Source organism: Phytophthora ramorum (assembly GCF_020800215.1).
Source record: "Phytophthora ramorum isolate Pr-102 chromosome Unknown Phyram_PR-102_s0001, whole genome shotgun sequence".
Lineage (NCBI taxonomy): Eukaryota > Oomycota > Peronosporomycetes > Peronosporales > Peronosporaceae > Phytophthora > Phytophthora ramorum.
Window position 1 is genome coordinate 5,210,131 of NW_027150647.1, and position 13,251 is coordinate 5,223,381.

General features: G+C 53.7%; 4 protein-coding genes across 4 annotated transcripts; 2 read left to right on the top strand and 2 right to left on the bottom strand.

Annotated features, from left to right (window-relative positions):
- Positions 1 to 173: 173 nt before the first annotated feature.
- KRP23_1344 (uncharacterized protein) lies at positions 174 to 1,544 on the bottom strand (the record flags this gene model as incomplete). Its single annotated transcript, XM_067884044.1, has 6 exons — positions 174 to 223; positions 290 to 373; positions 469 to 594; positions 679 to 836; positions 905 to 1,208; positions 1,277 to 1,544. The coding sequence occupies 6 exons, from the start codon at positions 1,542 to 1,544 to the stop codon at positions 174 to 176; spliced, it is 990 nt and encodes a 329-aa protein (XP_067751917.1).
- A 93-nt stretch (positions 1,545 to 1,637) lies between these two features.
- On the top strand, positions 1,638 to 2,759 carry KRP23_1345 (putative oxidoreductase; the record flags this gene model as incomplete). Its single annotated transcript, XM_067884055.1, has 7 exons — positions 1,638 to 1,704; positions 1,768 to 1,986; positions 2,061 to 2,116; positions 2,181 to 2,405; positions 2,481 to 2,571; positions 2,631 to 2,673; positions 2,747 to 2,759. 7 exons carry the CDS (start codon positions 1,638 to 1,640, stop codon positions 2,757 to 2,759), a joined length of 714 nt encoding a protein of 237 aa, XP_067751918.1.
- A 5,651-nt stretch (positions 2,760 to 8,410) lies between these two features.
- KRP23_1346 (putative oxidoreductase) lies at positions 8,411 to 9,558 on the top strand (the record flags this gene model as incomplete). Its single annotated transcript, XM_067884066.1, has 6 exons — positions 8,411 to 8,480; positions 8,548 to 8,766; positions 8,837 to 8,892; positions 8,953 to 9,177; positions 9,261 to 9,351; positions 9,443 to 9,558. 6 exons carry the CDS (start codon positions 8,411 to 8,413, stop codon positions 9,556 to 9,558), a joined length of 777 nt encoding a protein of 258 aa, XP_067751919.1.
- Positions 9,559 to 9,588: 30 nt separating this feature from the next.
- KRP23_1347 (FYVE, RhoGEF and PH domain-containing protein 3) lies at positions 9,589 to 12,009 on the bottom strand (the record flags this gene model as incomplete). The annotated part of the gene is made up of 1 exon (XM_067884078.1): positions 9,589 to 12,009. One exon carries the CDS (start codon positions 12,007 to 12,009, stop codon positions 9,589 to 9,591), a length of 2,421 nt encoding a protein of 806 aa, XP_067751920.1.
- Positions 12,010 to 13,251: the final 1,242 nt, after the last annotated feature.

The following is a 13,251-nucleotide window of genomic DNA, read 5'->3' on the forward strand; positions in this document are numbered from 1 at the left end:
TCATAGCACTCGAGGCGCCCCAGGCTAGGGTGCACCAATTTGCAACTTGAAACAATCTGTTGCATGTAGTGTGCTGCAATCGCATCGACGTTTTCTCATTTCGATGGTCACAACGCAGTGTTTGACGGGGAAGTCGCAGCAAAGGTGCACGACAGCTGAGCTCTGTTCACCAACTACGTCTTATTTCTTGGTAGCTGTGGACACTTGCTTCGAATGTGCCCCGCTTCCCCACACAAGAAACAAGTGAGGACTTTCTTCTTCGCCTTCGTTTTATGGGGGGGTTCTTTACCAGCAGAACTCGTTTTGCCCACGCCAGTTCCACGGAGGTTGACAGCGGCGTTCAGTGCCAGTGATAGAGAGTGATTCCTGAAGCCTGCGGCAGCAAGAGAAAATCATGGTGCATTAGCGCGTGTTAGTCAGACTTTTCAGCGCGTGGAGCAATTGTCAAGTATCAGCGGCCCAATTTACCTGACAGCACGCCCACAACATTCGCCGGCAGCGGCCCGTGCTCCACGTTGCTCGGACTCACGATGATGACACGAGACCGGATAAGCTCGAGTGCGTGAACAATGAACGGTGACTGGCTGAGGCTGACTGAGAAGCACAAACGAAATAGCGCGAGTATCCACCATCAGAAGACATACTATTGCGAACGCGGACAACTATGCTGAAACTTACTGTTCCAGCACAAGACGACAACTTGATCCTCACGCGCTTCGAGTAGCATCTTCAAAATGATCGTTTCCGAGTCATAGTTGCGGTTCTTGACCACAATTTCCAGCTTGTCGGCTAGATCCTGAATTTGTTGCTGCAGTTCCTCCCTCTTCACGTCCCCGCTGTGCCGCCACACAACTCAAATTCAGTATTGCGTATGGACTCTTCACCCTCAACCCTGTGAACTCACCCGGTCCAAATATTCCTCACAAAGCTGCACGGACCCTGCAGCAATAGCACGTCCACCATATGATCGCTTTGTCCACTCACCTTCGTCTCTCCACTCGAAACCTTCGTCTCCTTTCTTTTCTTCGGCTTGATCTCTTTCTCCTCCTTCATCAACACCGGAGGCTGTTCCACCCTGACACTAGCAGGTTCCGGCACCACAACCTCCTCTGTGCTCTGTTCAAAGGCAGCCACAGCGTCCTCCATACGGGGCGACGAGTTGTCTGCCCCATACTCGGCCACCTCCTCCCCAAACAGACTTGACATCTCTGCACCGCACGCCAAAATGTCCATTAAACCCCAACAACCCCAATTCATTTATCCCACGACGCAGTACCGTCATGCAGCAGGTCGATTTCCCGTTGCGCGACTATTTGTTGTGCCACTGCCGCTCGCTTCGCGTCGTCCGCAGTGAAATTCTCGGTGGTCGATGTCGGGGTTTGCAACGCGTTCAGGTCGATCTCGAACGGGTTGGACGGCGGTTTGCTCGCTGTAGAGGACAGTGCACGCCAGGGCAGCGGCTTACGTAGGATAACCTGCGAGGAGAGGGCCACGCGGCGTGCTCCAGCGTTCGTTAGCGCCAACAGGAGCCGAGCCGATCTCATGCTTGATGCGCTTCCAGCACACTGTTGTAGGTATTTGTATATAATACATAGAAATTTGTATTTTAATACAGTTTCTGACAAAGGTCTACCGGCATGATGAGTTGCGCACTGAGCGACAAGGTGGCCGTGGTCACGGGAGCCTCGGGAGGCATCGGCGCCGGTATGTATCGGGTAGATATCTGATTATTGTATAGGCATCTGTTATAGCTGAAGTTGGTTGTAGCAATCGCGTTAGAACTGGCGAAGGCAGGCGCAAATGTGGCGATTGGCGCGCGGCGGCTGGAGGCGCTGCAGAGTGTCAAACAGGAGATCGAGGAGAAGATCAGCACGAGTGGGAGCATCCTCGTCGTCCAGGCGGACGTGACGAACCGACTGGAAATGCAGAACCTTGTGGACACTGCGGAGGACGCCTTCGGACCTGTGGACATCCTCGTCAATAATGGTGACGACGGACTTTGAAGACTCTTTTGGAGCAGGTGCTGATACTGGGTGTGTGGTGTACCGGTATCCTGATAGCTGGGGTGATGCACGTTCAACTCATGAAGAACGTGAACCAGGAGAGTTGGGACCGGGTGAGGCTTCGGGACGGTAAACAAGGATATCTTTCTCATGTGAAGATTTTTTGTGGTATTGCAGATGATCGACATCAACTGCAAGGGCACGCTGAACGGAGTGGCGGCGGTGCTGCCCAAGATGCTGGCTCGCAAGAGCGGCCACATTGTCAACATCTCGTCGGACGCTGGACGCAAGGTTTTCCCTGGCTTGGGCGTGTATTCGGCGTCCAAGATGTTCGTGGAAGGCATTTCACAGACGCTGCGCCTCGAGAACGTTGGCAGCGGCTTACACGTGACCTCCATCCAGGTAGGTAGAAGCTTTCAAGACATCTACAGGTGGCTATCGACTTACTCGTTGCTGTACAAATGCCCTTGATTGCAGCCCGGCGACGTCACTACCTTTCTGGTGGACCATGCGAATGCTGTCAGCGGTGAGGACGAAGAGGCCACCGAAATGTTCGAGGCGGAACCAGGTACACCGCGGTCTCCAACAGTTGCTGCACCTTGAATAACATACGTCTACTACCTGCAGAATGCGAAGAGCTGCAACCTGAAGACGTTGGTCGTGCCGTGCTGTACGCCGTCACGCAACCCGCAGATGTGGCAGTGAACGAGGTGTTCGAAGTTGCACTCGATCCGTATAACCAGGAGTCTGCACTAGGATGGAAAAGAAAAGAAAGTAAGATTGAATCGCTATCGCTACAGCTCCTAAGCGCTAACGATTCTTAAGCGGGCTTGAGCCCCTTCCCAAGTAAAAGACCCGCATATCTTGGTCTCACTATGCTCATCACAGATCTGCTAAACTGCCGGGTCCACACATAGTCACACGGCAACATAGTCACGGTCGCCGTGATTGCAATCGGAATTCCAACACGCCTCCCTCGAAGTGTCAGCTTCGACTAATCTACACCTCCGATGCCAGCAAGTGCCAGCATCCGCTTGAGACGTAACTTGTCGAGGGGCTTCGTAAACGTGTCTGCCGGATTCACATCACCGCACACCTTGTGCAGTTCAATAACACCCTTTTCAACTTGCTCGCGCACGTAGTGCCATCGTAGTTCAATATGACGAGTTCGCCGACTGTAAGTAGGATTGGTTGCCATCACATGTGCTGCCTGATTGTCTATTCCAATGCGTAGTTTCACATCATGCTGCGGAAGAATTTCCTGCAAAATGTTACTCTCCGAAACTGCCTCCATTGCAGCTTCACATGCAGCCACATACTCGGCCTCAGCTGTAGACAACGCTACAATGGTCTGGCGTCTTGACATCCAAGACACTGCCCCACCAGCCAGAGTGAACACTAATCCAGTAGTACTCTTGCGTGTTTCGGGATCATTTCCCCAATCACTATCGCAATAGCCCTCGAGCACCATACTCTTCGACTCTGCTGTCTGTCGTGTATACGTAATTCCATAGTTCTCCGTTCCTGCGAGATACCGCAGTACTCGTTTCAATGCACCCACATGCTTGTGAGAAGGCTTCGCCACGAAGCGGCAGAGTTGGCTCAGTGCAAATGCAAGATCTGGCCGTGTACTCGTCGCCAGGTACATCAGCATTCCTATGGCTTCACGGTAGGGAAAGCTAGTATCGCTATCCTCGTTCTCACCGAGGGGTTCAAAGCGAGCATTCACCTCCATCGGGTTCCCAACCGGATGAGCCCCTCCGTACCCAAACTTCTCCACAATCTCGTGTGCGTACTTATGTTGCCGAATGACAACGCATTCATCGGTTTGCTCCACCTCTACACCAAGGTAATGCTTCAACAAGCCCTGGTCCTTGATGCCGTATTCCTTGTCCAAGTCCTCGAACAATTTGTTCTTCTCCCCTTCAGCGTTGGTCGCCACCAAGATGTCATCTACGTAGACTAACACCAGCATAGTCATGTCACCCTCGAGACGGAAGTACAAGCAAGGTTCAGTCATTGATCGCTGGTAACCATGATCCATCATCCACTGGTTCAGCTCTGTGTTCCATTCTCGTCCTGACTGTCTCAATCCATACAATGCTTTCTTCACCACATAGAGGTGTCCATCGACTTCGCAAGGGAATCCTTCAATCGAACTCACGTACTGCTTGATTCCTAGACCCGCGTTTAGATACGCCGTGTTGATATCTCCCCCAAATAGTTTTAGATCCAGCTCTGCAGCTAGCCCAACCATCAATCGGAACGAAGACATACGCGCCACGGGTGAAAACGTGTCATGAAAGTCGATTCCTGGGCGCTGATAGTTCCCAAGCGCTACGAGTCTCGCCTTAAAGCGTACCACATAGCCTAGACTATCCGTCTTGGTATCATATACCCACTTAGTCTTAATCGGCTTTGCGCCCTCAGGAACGTCCTCGTATATAATTTCCTCCAGGACATGGCGAGCCTTCAATGCTGCCATCTCTTCCAGTTCGGCTTCACAAAAGAAGTTGCAATACTTGCTACGCAAAGCTGCTCGACGATTCTTCGGGATTCTCACATCGCTACCCCGAATCGGCCGGCCATTCTTATCGAGTATGCGTGTTGTGCGCTGCGCTACATTCATCACATAGTCATCGAAGTAGGCAGGCCTCTTGCGCTTGTGATATTCGCGAAGCCCTGTCCGATTGCGCTTCGGTTCCTGCTTAGCCGCACTCAGCTCCACGCGAATCTCCTCAGAAGGAGTCTCATCACGTCGACGCTTTCCCATTATTTCTCCACACACGCTCGCCACGACAGACTCATCGTCGTCTTCATCTGCAGGTTCTTCATTTTCCACGATGAGCTCAGCATCATCAGCTGCCGTGCCACATACACTCACAACCGATTCACTCCCATCACATCGTTCCGACGCCGAACACCCAGTCTCATTATCGTCTCCATATTGTAACACTTGCGGCTGATCTGTCTTCATCTCCATCGAAGTTTCTCTTCCTGTCGGTAGACTCTGATTCTCATCTTGAACATCAGTTACGGCTAGTTCCTCACTCTGGTGACACACAGACACCTGTTGCGCTTCCGTTTGCGCACTCGAGACATCGACTGTAGTGCGTACCATCGTCTCCACACTTGGCAATGCGGCAGTGATACCACCTAGATCTGCTGTGCTCGCCTGGCACGTGGTCGCGCGCATTTCACTAAGCTCGACATGTCGTTGTGCAGAGCGAGTCGGAGCTGCGTTTGGAGCTGCGCACGCCTCACTTCCCTCGAGATCCATAGTCATACTGGCCATGGTCTCGTTCGCCATAGTAGCAGCGACAGTGTCATCATCATTACACGATGTCATGGTAGGTGCATCAAGCGTTGAGTCAGAATCACTCGGGGCGGGCGTCTCCGCGGCACGCGTGAAGTGCAGAGACTCCAAGTCTTCGTCTTCCAACGATACGCCATGCCGGTCTCGGTACACCACGTCTTCCGTGACACGAAGATCCGATACAAACTTTGCAGTTCGATTCTCAGGGAAATAGACCTTGCAGCCTACCACATCCTCTGCATAACCCAAAACGAAACCCAATCTTGCGTTATCATGATGTTTCTTCCGCCCAGGATTGACTGGCACGTGGACGTACGCGAGAGCGCCGAACTTGCGGATATGATGCAAATCAGGTTTCACAGCAAAAATCATCTCGTAGGGAATACCTTGTGTACCCTTGTTATATGTGCGGTTCTTAATGTACACTGCATTCCGTAGCGCATCTGGCCAGAGGCTCCGTGGAAAGCCAGCATCATGCATGGTTGCTTTCGTCATCTCAACCAGAGACTGATGGGTGCGCTCGCATAGGTTTAGCTGCGAACTCTTTGGACCCACGAGTATGTGCTCGATTCCATGCGCTTTATACCAGGATTCGATGTTTGTATTCACGAACTCACCACCTTTATCTGTCTGAACTTGATGGACTCTGTACTGCAGATTCACCTTCCGCGTCAGCACTCGCTCAATCTTGTGTCTCCCAGCTTGACGCTCTGCCCACAAGACATACTCCTTCATGTGCTGGTTAACAACGGTACTGGATTTGCTCTTCAGCAAGTGAATCGTGACAAACCGCGAGTATCCGTCCATAATTACAAGGACTGCCTCGTACTTGGTTCCGTTGTCCTTGCTCGGAATCAGCAAGTCAGCATAGACGACTTGATTCGGCTTCGTGATGTTTCGGTTCAGCTTCTTCCGGTGTGCTCTTTGCTTCTGCTTGCCAATGTGACAGGCATCGCAGGCTCCCAGCTCCCGCCGGCGCAACATCATGCCACGAACAAGATCTTTGTCAACCATCACTTTCAAATACTGCGGGCATATATGGCCCAAACGGTCATGCCATACTTTCATCGATGCCACTCCCTCTGCAGCAGTGAAGTTACACAATGCACTATCTGGCGGCGCAACCAAATCATCACTCATCGGATGTGTCACTTGAAATCCCCATGTTGCATCATGGGGTGTTGCAACAATGACGGTTCGCCCATCTTCGCGCACTCTGAACGATCGCACTTGAGGGTAATAGTCAAAGTCGAAACCCTGCTCTGCGGCCAAACCAATCGACAATAACCCGTGGGTAGCCCCAGGCACGAAGAACACATCATTCAGATAAACAACAGCGCGTTCGCCATCGACATTTGTAACTAGCTCCACAGTTCCTACTCCAGCAATTCGAGAAGCTAAAGCCGGGGTTACTCCTTGCACATGCTGAGATTCATGGGAATCCGGAGTGAAAGTCACATAGTCCAATGGGTTGCCCGTAACGTGAACATTAGCTGCGGTATCAAAGTACCACCAACTACTCCGCGAATTACTCCCTGCCTCTTCGTGATCACTTTCACCATCGCTGATCCCATCATATTGACCGTCAACGAGGTTCCCTACATCGCTCGCGCTGCCATGTTCGTCATTCTGGACGTCGTCTGGCGTTCCTGCGTCAAGCAGCAGCATGTCAAGAAGACTGGTAGCTTCGTTCGTTTCTTCATCCTCACTAGATGAGCCTCCCAACTCGCTATCCTCCCGCCGGGTTGTCATGTTCGCACGCGGCTTCCGCTTCTGCTCAGCAGCATTAGCTCCACCACCTTCCGAACCTTTCGCTTTCTGGGGGCAATTATTCCTCAGGTGCTCAGTGCTATCACAGATGTAGCACTTCTTCACTCGCTTCTTCTTCGAGTCCTTGCTCTTGTTTCCATACTGTTGTCCTTCTTCAGTCTTCGGCTTGCTGCTCTCTCCCCCGTTGCCACCAATCTTTGGTCCGCCCCGCTGTCCACCTCTGGCTACCTGGTAGGCCTTTTGGCGCGAATCAGCGACGCGAATCAGTTCTCGGGTGCGCTCCGGTGTGATGAAGTTGTCCGCACTATTGTACCGAACTCCACTCTTCAGACTCTCAAACTCGTACTGATGAGGCAAACTATTCAGCATCAACTCCACCATCGTAATGTCATCAAATTGATAATTCAACGATAACAATTCAGTTCTCAAGTTGAACATTTTACTCAAGTGCTTGTTAACATCTCCACCTGGGGCCAACTTCAACATCTCAAGCTCGTGCCGAATGCTTTCTGCTCTATGAGCCATGGTCGTCTTATTTGCCCTGCTCTCATAGATTACGCACAACGCCTTCCACATGTCGGTTCCCGTGGTCTTGTCTCGGACTTGATGAAAAATATCCGCTGGCAACGACATCCCAATAAGTTGCATGATCGTTAACTGCTTGTCATCAAAATCTGCTTCAGTCTCTGCAGACGTCAGCATGTCTCTCGTCACGGCGCCGTCCACGACGTCGACGAGCTTCTTCTTCCTGAAGACAATCATCATCGCCCACTTATACTGCTGCCAGTCTTTTCCGTTCCAGTTCTTTGGAACCCCATCGCTCGTGTACTTCAATGGCTCCGTCATCTTGGATCGCCTTCACGCAGTCGAAAGTCCGCAGGCTACCTCTTGGCTTGGGCTCAGAACCCTGTTCGAAGTTGCACTCGATCCGTATAACCAGGAGTCTGCACTAGGATGGAAAAGAAAAGAAAGTAAGATTGAATCGCTATCGCTACAGCTCCTAAGCGCTAACGATTCTTAAGCGGGCTTGAGCCCCTTCCCAAGTAAAAGACCCGCATATCTTGGTCTCACTATGCTCATCACAGATCTGCTAAACTGCCGGGTCCACACATAGTCACACGGCAACATAGTCACGGTCGCCGTGATTGCAATCGGAATTCCAACACGAGGTTCTCGTACAGCCTCGAGACAGATCCGTCTAGGTGGCTTGCAGTCCTCGTACATTTTCAAGTGACTTTCAACTTATCGGATACAAACATGCAGCAGCAGTTAAATCGAACTTAGTACATGTTTGCTGCAGGACACGAGATCATTATTGACGATGAGTAGCAACGCGCCGTTGAGTGGCAAAGTGGCGGTGGTCACGGGCGCCTCGGGAGGCATCGGCGCCGGTGCGTCCTGTATCATCACGTGCGTATCAAACTGTTGTGTCCCTAATCCCTTCGTGATGTTGCGCAGCGATCGCTCTGGAGCTGGCGACAGCGGGGGCGAAGGTGGCGCTGGGAGCTCGACGCCTCGAGGCGCTGGAGACGGTCAAGAGCCGCATCGAGCAGCAGATCGGAACGACTGGGGACGTTCTCATCGTGCAGACGGATGTCACCAACCGCCAGGAGGTGCAGAGCCTCGTGGACAAGGCGGAAGCGGCTTTCGGAGCTGTGGATATCCTCGTGAACAATGGTGGGGAGACTACAGTACCTTCTTTTGAGAGTGGTGTCTCAATGCTGAAGCTTTTGTGTATTGAGTGCAGCTGGAGTGATGCCCTTTGAGCTGCTGAAGAACGTGAACCAGGACAGTTGGGAACGGGTGAGTGGGTCGTGATCCTGTTGAAAAGAAGATTTTTAACGCGGTGTTGGTGCTGCTTAGACTATTGACATCAACTGCAAGGGCACGCTGAACGGAGTGGCGGCGGTGCTGCCCAAGATGCTGGCTCGCAAGAGCGGCCACATTGTCAACATCTCATCGGACGCTGGACGCAAGGTTTTCCCTGGCTTGGGCGTGTATTCGGCGTCCAAGATGTTCGTGGAAGGCATTTCGCAGGCGCTGCGGCTTGAAAATGTTGGCAGCGGCTTGCGTGTGACGTCGATCCAGGTGAGCTGCAGGTAGATGAGAATCGGTGGAAGACGGGAACTCACTCGTCAGATCGGATCGTTGTTTTGTGTTTGTGTTTGCAGCCGGGGAATGTCGCTACGGATCTGGTGAAGCACGCAAACGCCGCGAGTGGAGTGGATGAAGAGGCTATGAAGTTGTACGGAGGACCGTCGGGTAAGCCAGCTTTCGTGTTGCAAACTGCGTTCTTTATTTACTGTTGCGCGGTCTCTAATGACGTTTATCACCGCTGAATACTCTACAACAGAGTGCGAGGTTCTGAAGCCTCAAGATATCGGCCGCGCTGTGCTGTACGCTGTGACGCAGCCGCCATACGTGGCTGTCAACGAGATTCTGGTGGAGCCGCGTGATGAGCCCATTTAGGAGATTCCCTGTCGTTTGTCTCCACCAGGACTAGCACAACTCCAGTCCGTGGACAAGACTCTCCAGCTCGTCCTCCATGTAACGTGCTGCGTTTTCTAGGATACGCAAATCGTAGTGAGACGCCGCCATTTTCCCGTCTTCGTCTTCACTTAAACTCTCGTCGTCTTGCCCAAATGCGCACAGGCATGCCACTGGGAGGCCACGCACACAAACGCTGATACCGATGAAGAACCTCATTCTCAGGTGCTGCACCATCGGGATCTCTCGTGTCCGTGGGTCGGCGAGACAATCGAGCACCACCAAGGGCTGGTATGGAGGCTGGACGAGTACGAAGTCGCATAGCGACTCACGCCGCAAGATTTCATCCTGCGCTGCTAAATCGCGAGTGCCGACAGAGTGCTCTATCAGTACGTACTCCTCGTCGACCCGCGCAATGAAGGCGGCAGTCACTCCAAAAGCTGCGGCAGCAACCTCACAGCTTCGATGCATAATGGTGCGATCGACGAGCGTGCATGCAGGCGATACGATCACTTCGAGAAGCTTGAGCCGCTCTTCTTCACGCTTTCCTTCCAGCTTGGGCAGGAAGTAGCCTTCGTCTGCGATTGAGTCCTGGTCCAGCAGGCCCACAGTCGAGCTCATCAGCGACGTTCGGCGATGATCAAACCTCCTCAGCTCTTCTTCCTCTCGCTCCTTTGAGTCAACTCCAGTGTAGGAAGACAAGAACGATCGGTCCGCCGAGCTGTAGCTACTTGACTCAGCCGCAATGCGAATCGGCTGGGCTTTCCTCCGCGACCTAGAGGCCACCGCTGCCGGGTGTAGGAACGACCTGGAAGCGTTAAACCCAGACTGGGAGGTATTGACCCCACCACTACCTCCTGCTTCACCCCAGCCAGAGGAATTCACGCTGGACTCGACGCTGTTCGACTCGAGCGCTTGAAGTGACCACATGCTCTTCTTGCTTGACGTTGTTGAGGACGCCGGCTGCCAGAAGTGCTTGGTGCTGCGCGCGATAGACTTGATGGAAATGATCTTGCTCGTGACAGTGGCCACCAATCGATCAGGTAAATCTCCGATGTAGCCCTCGTCAGCATCTTCGAACTCGTTGGTACTGTTGCTGGTTTCGACGTCTTCCAACATCGCCGGTTGTGTCAGCACGAAATCTGCTGAAGGTGGCGGAGGCAAAGCGAAGTCTCGCCAGCCGTGACCAGCCGCCACTTTCATCCCCGATAGTAATTGATAGGAGAGAGGAAGCTCCGAGTCGTACTCAAGCTGCGCGGGATGAGCCTCCCGGTCCTGACGGGACCGCGGGGCTCTGCTGCTGTGCTTTTTGCTGGAGAACGCGTGCGTGTTGGACTGGAGTCGAGCTTTGTGGTTGCACAGGTGGCAGATGCGTGTCTTCTGAACCTCCTTCGTCTTCACGCTGACAATGTTAATACTGCGCAACGAGCTGCACGAGCCGCAAATGACCTCACCACAGAGGCGGCAGTGGTGGCGCCGACGGAAAATGGCGTTGAACCGTTTCCAACAAATGACACAACTCGCACGCTCCTCGTTCTTGACCCACTGGTGCGGCGCCACCAGTTGACAGTCGCCGATGCGAGACGCCGCCACAGCCGACTCCAGTTTGCCAACCGACCGCAAAGCCATTCGCCGGGCGATGGCTCGTGCAGCCCGATGCGAGCCAGCCACAGGGCCGTCGTTGTCGTCGTGAAATGAGCTGGTGACGCACGAGAGCCGCAATCGGTCAGGAGAAATCTCCTCGACGATCAACGTGTACTGCAGATCAACTTGTTGCGCCGTCTCGATCATTGCCTCGTGCGGGCGCGGAAACGGCAGCCAGCTCAGCGCTAAAGTGCGCTTGTGCACGCCTTCGTACGGCCGAGCACTTAACCCAGCCATTGAGGACGCCGCCGACATGGACGTCGCTGCACTGTGATAGTCGTTTTCATGCTGGTGCTGGTTGTCGGGCAGGAAAATCTTGAGCGTCTGGAAAAACGTCAGGTGCTGCTCGCGCAGCAGCACCGCCTTGCGGTGGTCCTGGTAGATGAACCACACGGCTGCGTGTTGAGTGTCCATGGTCCAGTCGCTCACCGAATGCTCTTTCGTACGCGTGGACAGCAACGCTCCGTCCTTAAAGTCGCGGCCGTGCAGCAGCTTCATCATGAGGCGGAACTGCGCTGTCGAGTCGAAATGCAGCAGGTCGAAGGCCTCTTGAAAGCCGCAAGAAGCCTCGTTCACGGCTAAATAATACACGGACGAGCCGTTGGTCATGCCCGGGTCGGTGCGCTTGGCGTACAGCTCCTGGTGCTTGTCGCGACGCAAGCACGTCCAGTGCTCCTTGGCGCGCGTGGAGTTGAGACAGACGCCCAGCACGTCCGTGATTTGCCTCATGGCGCGCTGGTGCATCCTGCGCGTCTGCGCGCGGTCGCGCGATAAATGCGCCGACGACATGCCAGGAATTACGTCTCCGCTATTGCTTTCACGGAAATATGTCGTCTCTGCTGGTTGTGGTGGCGAATTGGTCTTTTAGACAAGCTGGTAGACAAAGTAACGCGACGAACCGGGAGAGACTCGCTGGTTGTGCTAACTTGCCCGAGAATGTCTGCCAGATGGCTGCGCTAGCCCTACAGCGCGAGTGGAGCAGCACGTGATGGTGTTCTCTGGCCTGTTCCTTCAGACGGCAGAGGCGACTTTGGTATCTGTCGCTGGTCGCAACGGGATCAGCCAGCGGACCAGCTCAGCCGCGTCCACAAATTCGGGGGCCGCGTTTGTTGCCTGCGCAAACGACTAGGATAGTCGAACTCTACCTGAGCCCGAGGCCGGTTTTAGGCGTCGGGCTTCGAGCGGCAAAAAGCCCAGCTGAACAACGTTAAAACCCAAGGCGGCTGCAGTTTCGACCGCTCCGCTCCACCATGGCGACTACAACCAACCTCGCGGCACTACCGGTACCGGCAGTCCACGAGCTCCTGCAGCACCTCCGGATTCCGGATTCCGGGCCGAAAGCCCTCCTTCGTCCCATCTGATGCGAGGGAGCATGGCAACTTTTGGTGCTGTTTGCTGACTTCCTGCAGTCTGCACTGGGTGCAGGGGTCCTCGAAAGGCTGTGCAAGCACCGCTGGCTGAAGTTCACTGGCGTTTGACTGTGGCACCGTGAAACGCAAACCGTGACTCGGAAGGTTTGAAGTGCCTGCCCCGTTCCGGTGGTCGCTTTCATGCTTTTGCCGTTTTCGTTTACTGGTAATTGGATTTGAGCATGACTCATTGCCATTGCTTCAGCACGTTTCGGAATGCGCATCGCAGCGCAATGAAGAACTTTGCTTCTCGCGCGTGCACACCGTGTTGCAGTCGGACTCCGACTCGGAGATACCTTTGTGTGCGCGAAATCCGTGCGCGAAATCCTCTTGGACATCGCGGCAGCTTCAGTATGAGTGGGATGAATAGTCCGGCTTTGATAGGTGCGATTACGGCCGCTATAAAGTGCTTTTTTCCTCAAGTCAGGACAACTTGTCCGACAAGGCTGACTTCGCCACGTGCGACTAGCAGTGGATCGACGGCGAAGGTGGCGGGGCAGGTTTGAAGTGCCTCGGCAAAGCGGGAACAGCGCTTACATGTATCAGGCTGGTAGATGTAGTGCCAGCCTGCCAGCCCCGCCACTGGATCTCAGATAAAGCTGGTAAGCGAGTGCGATGCAAG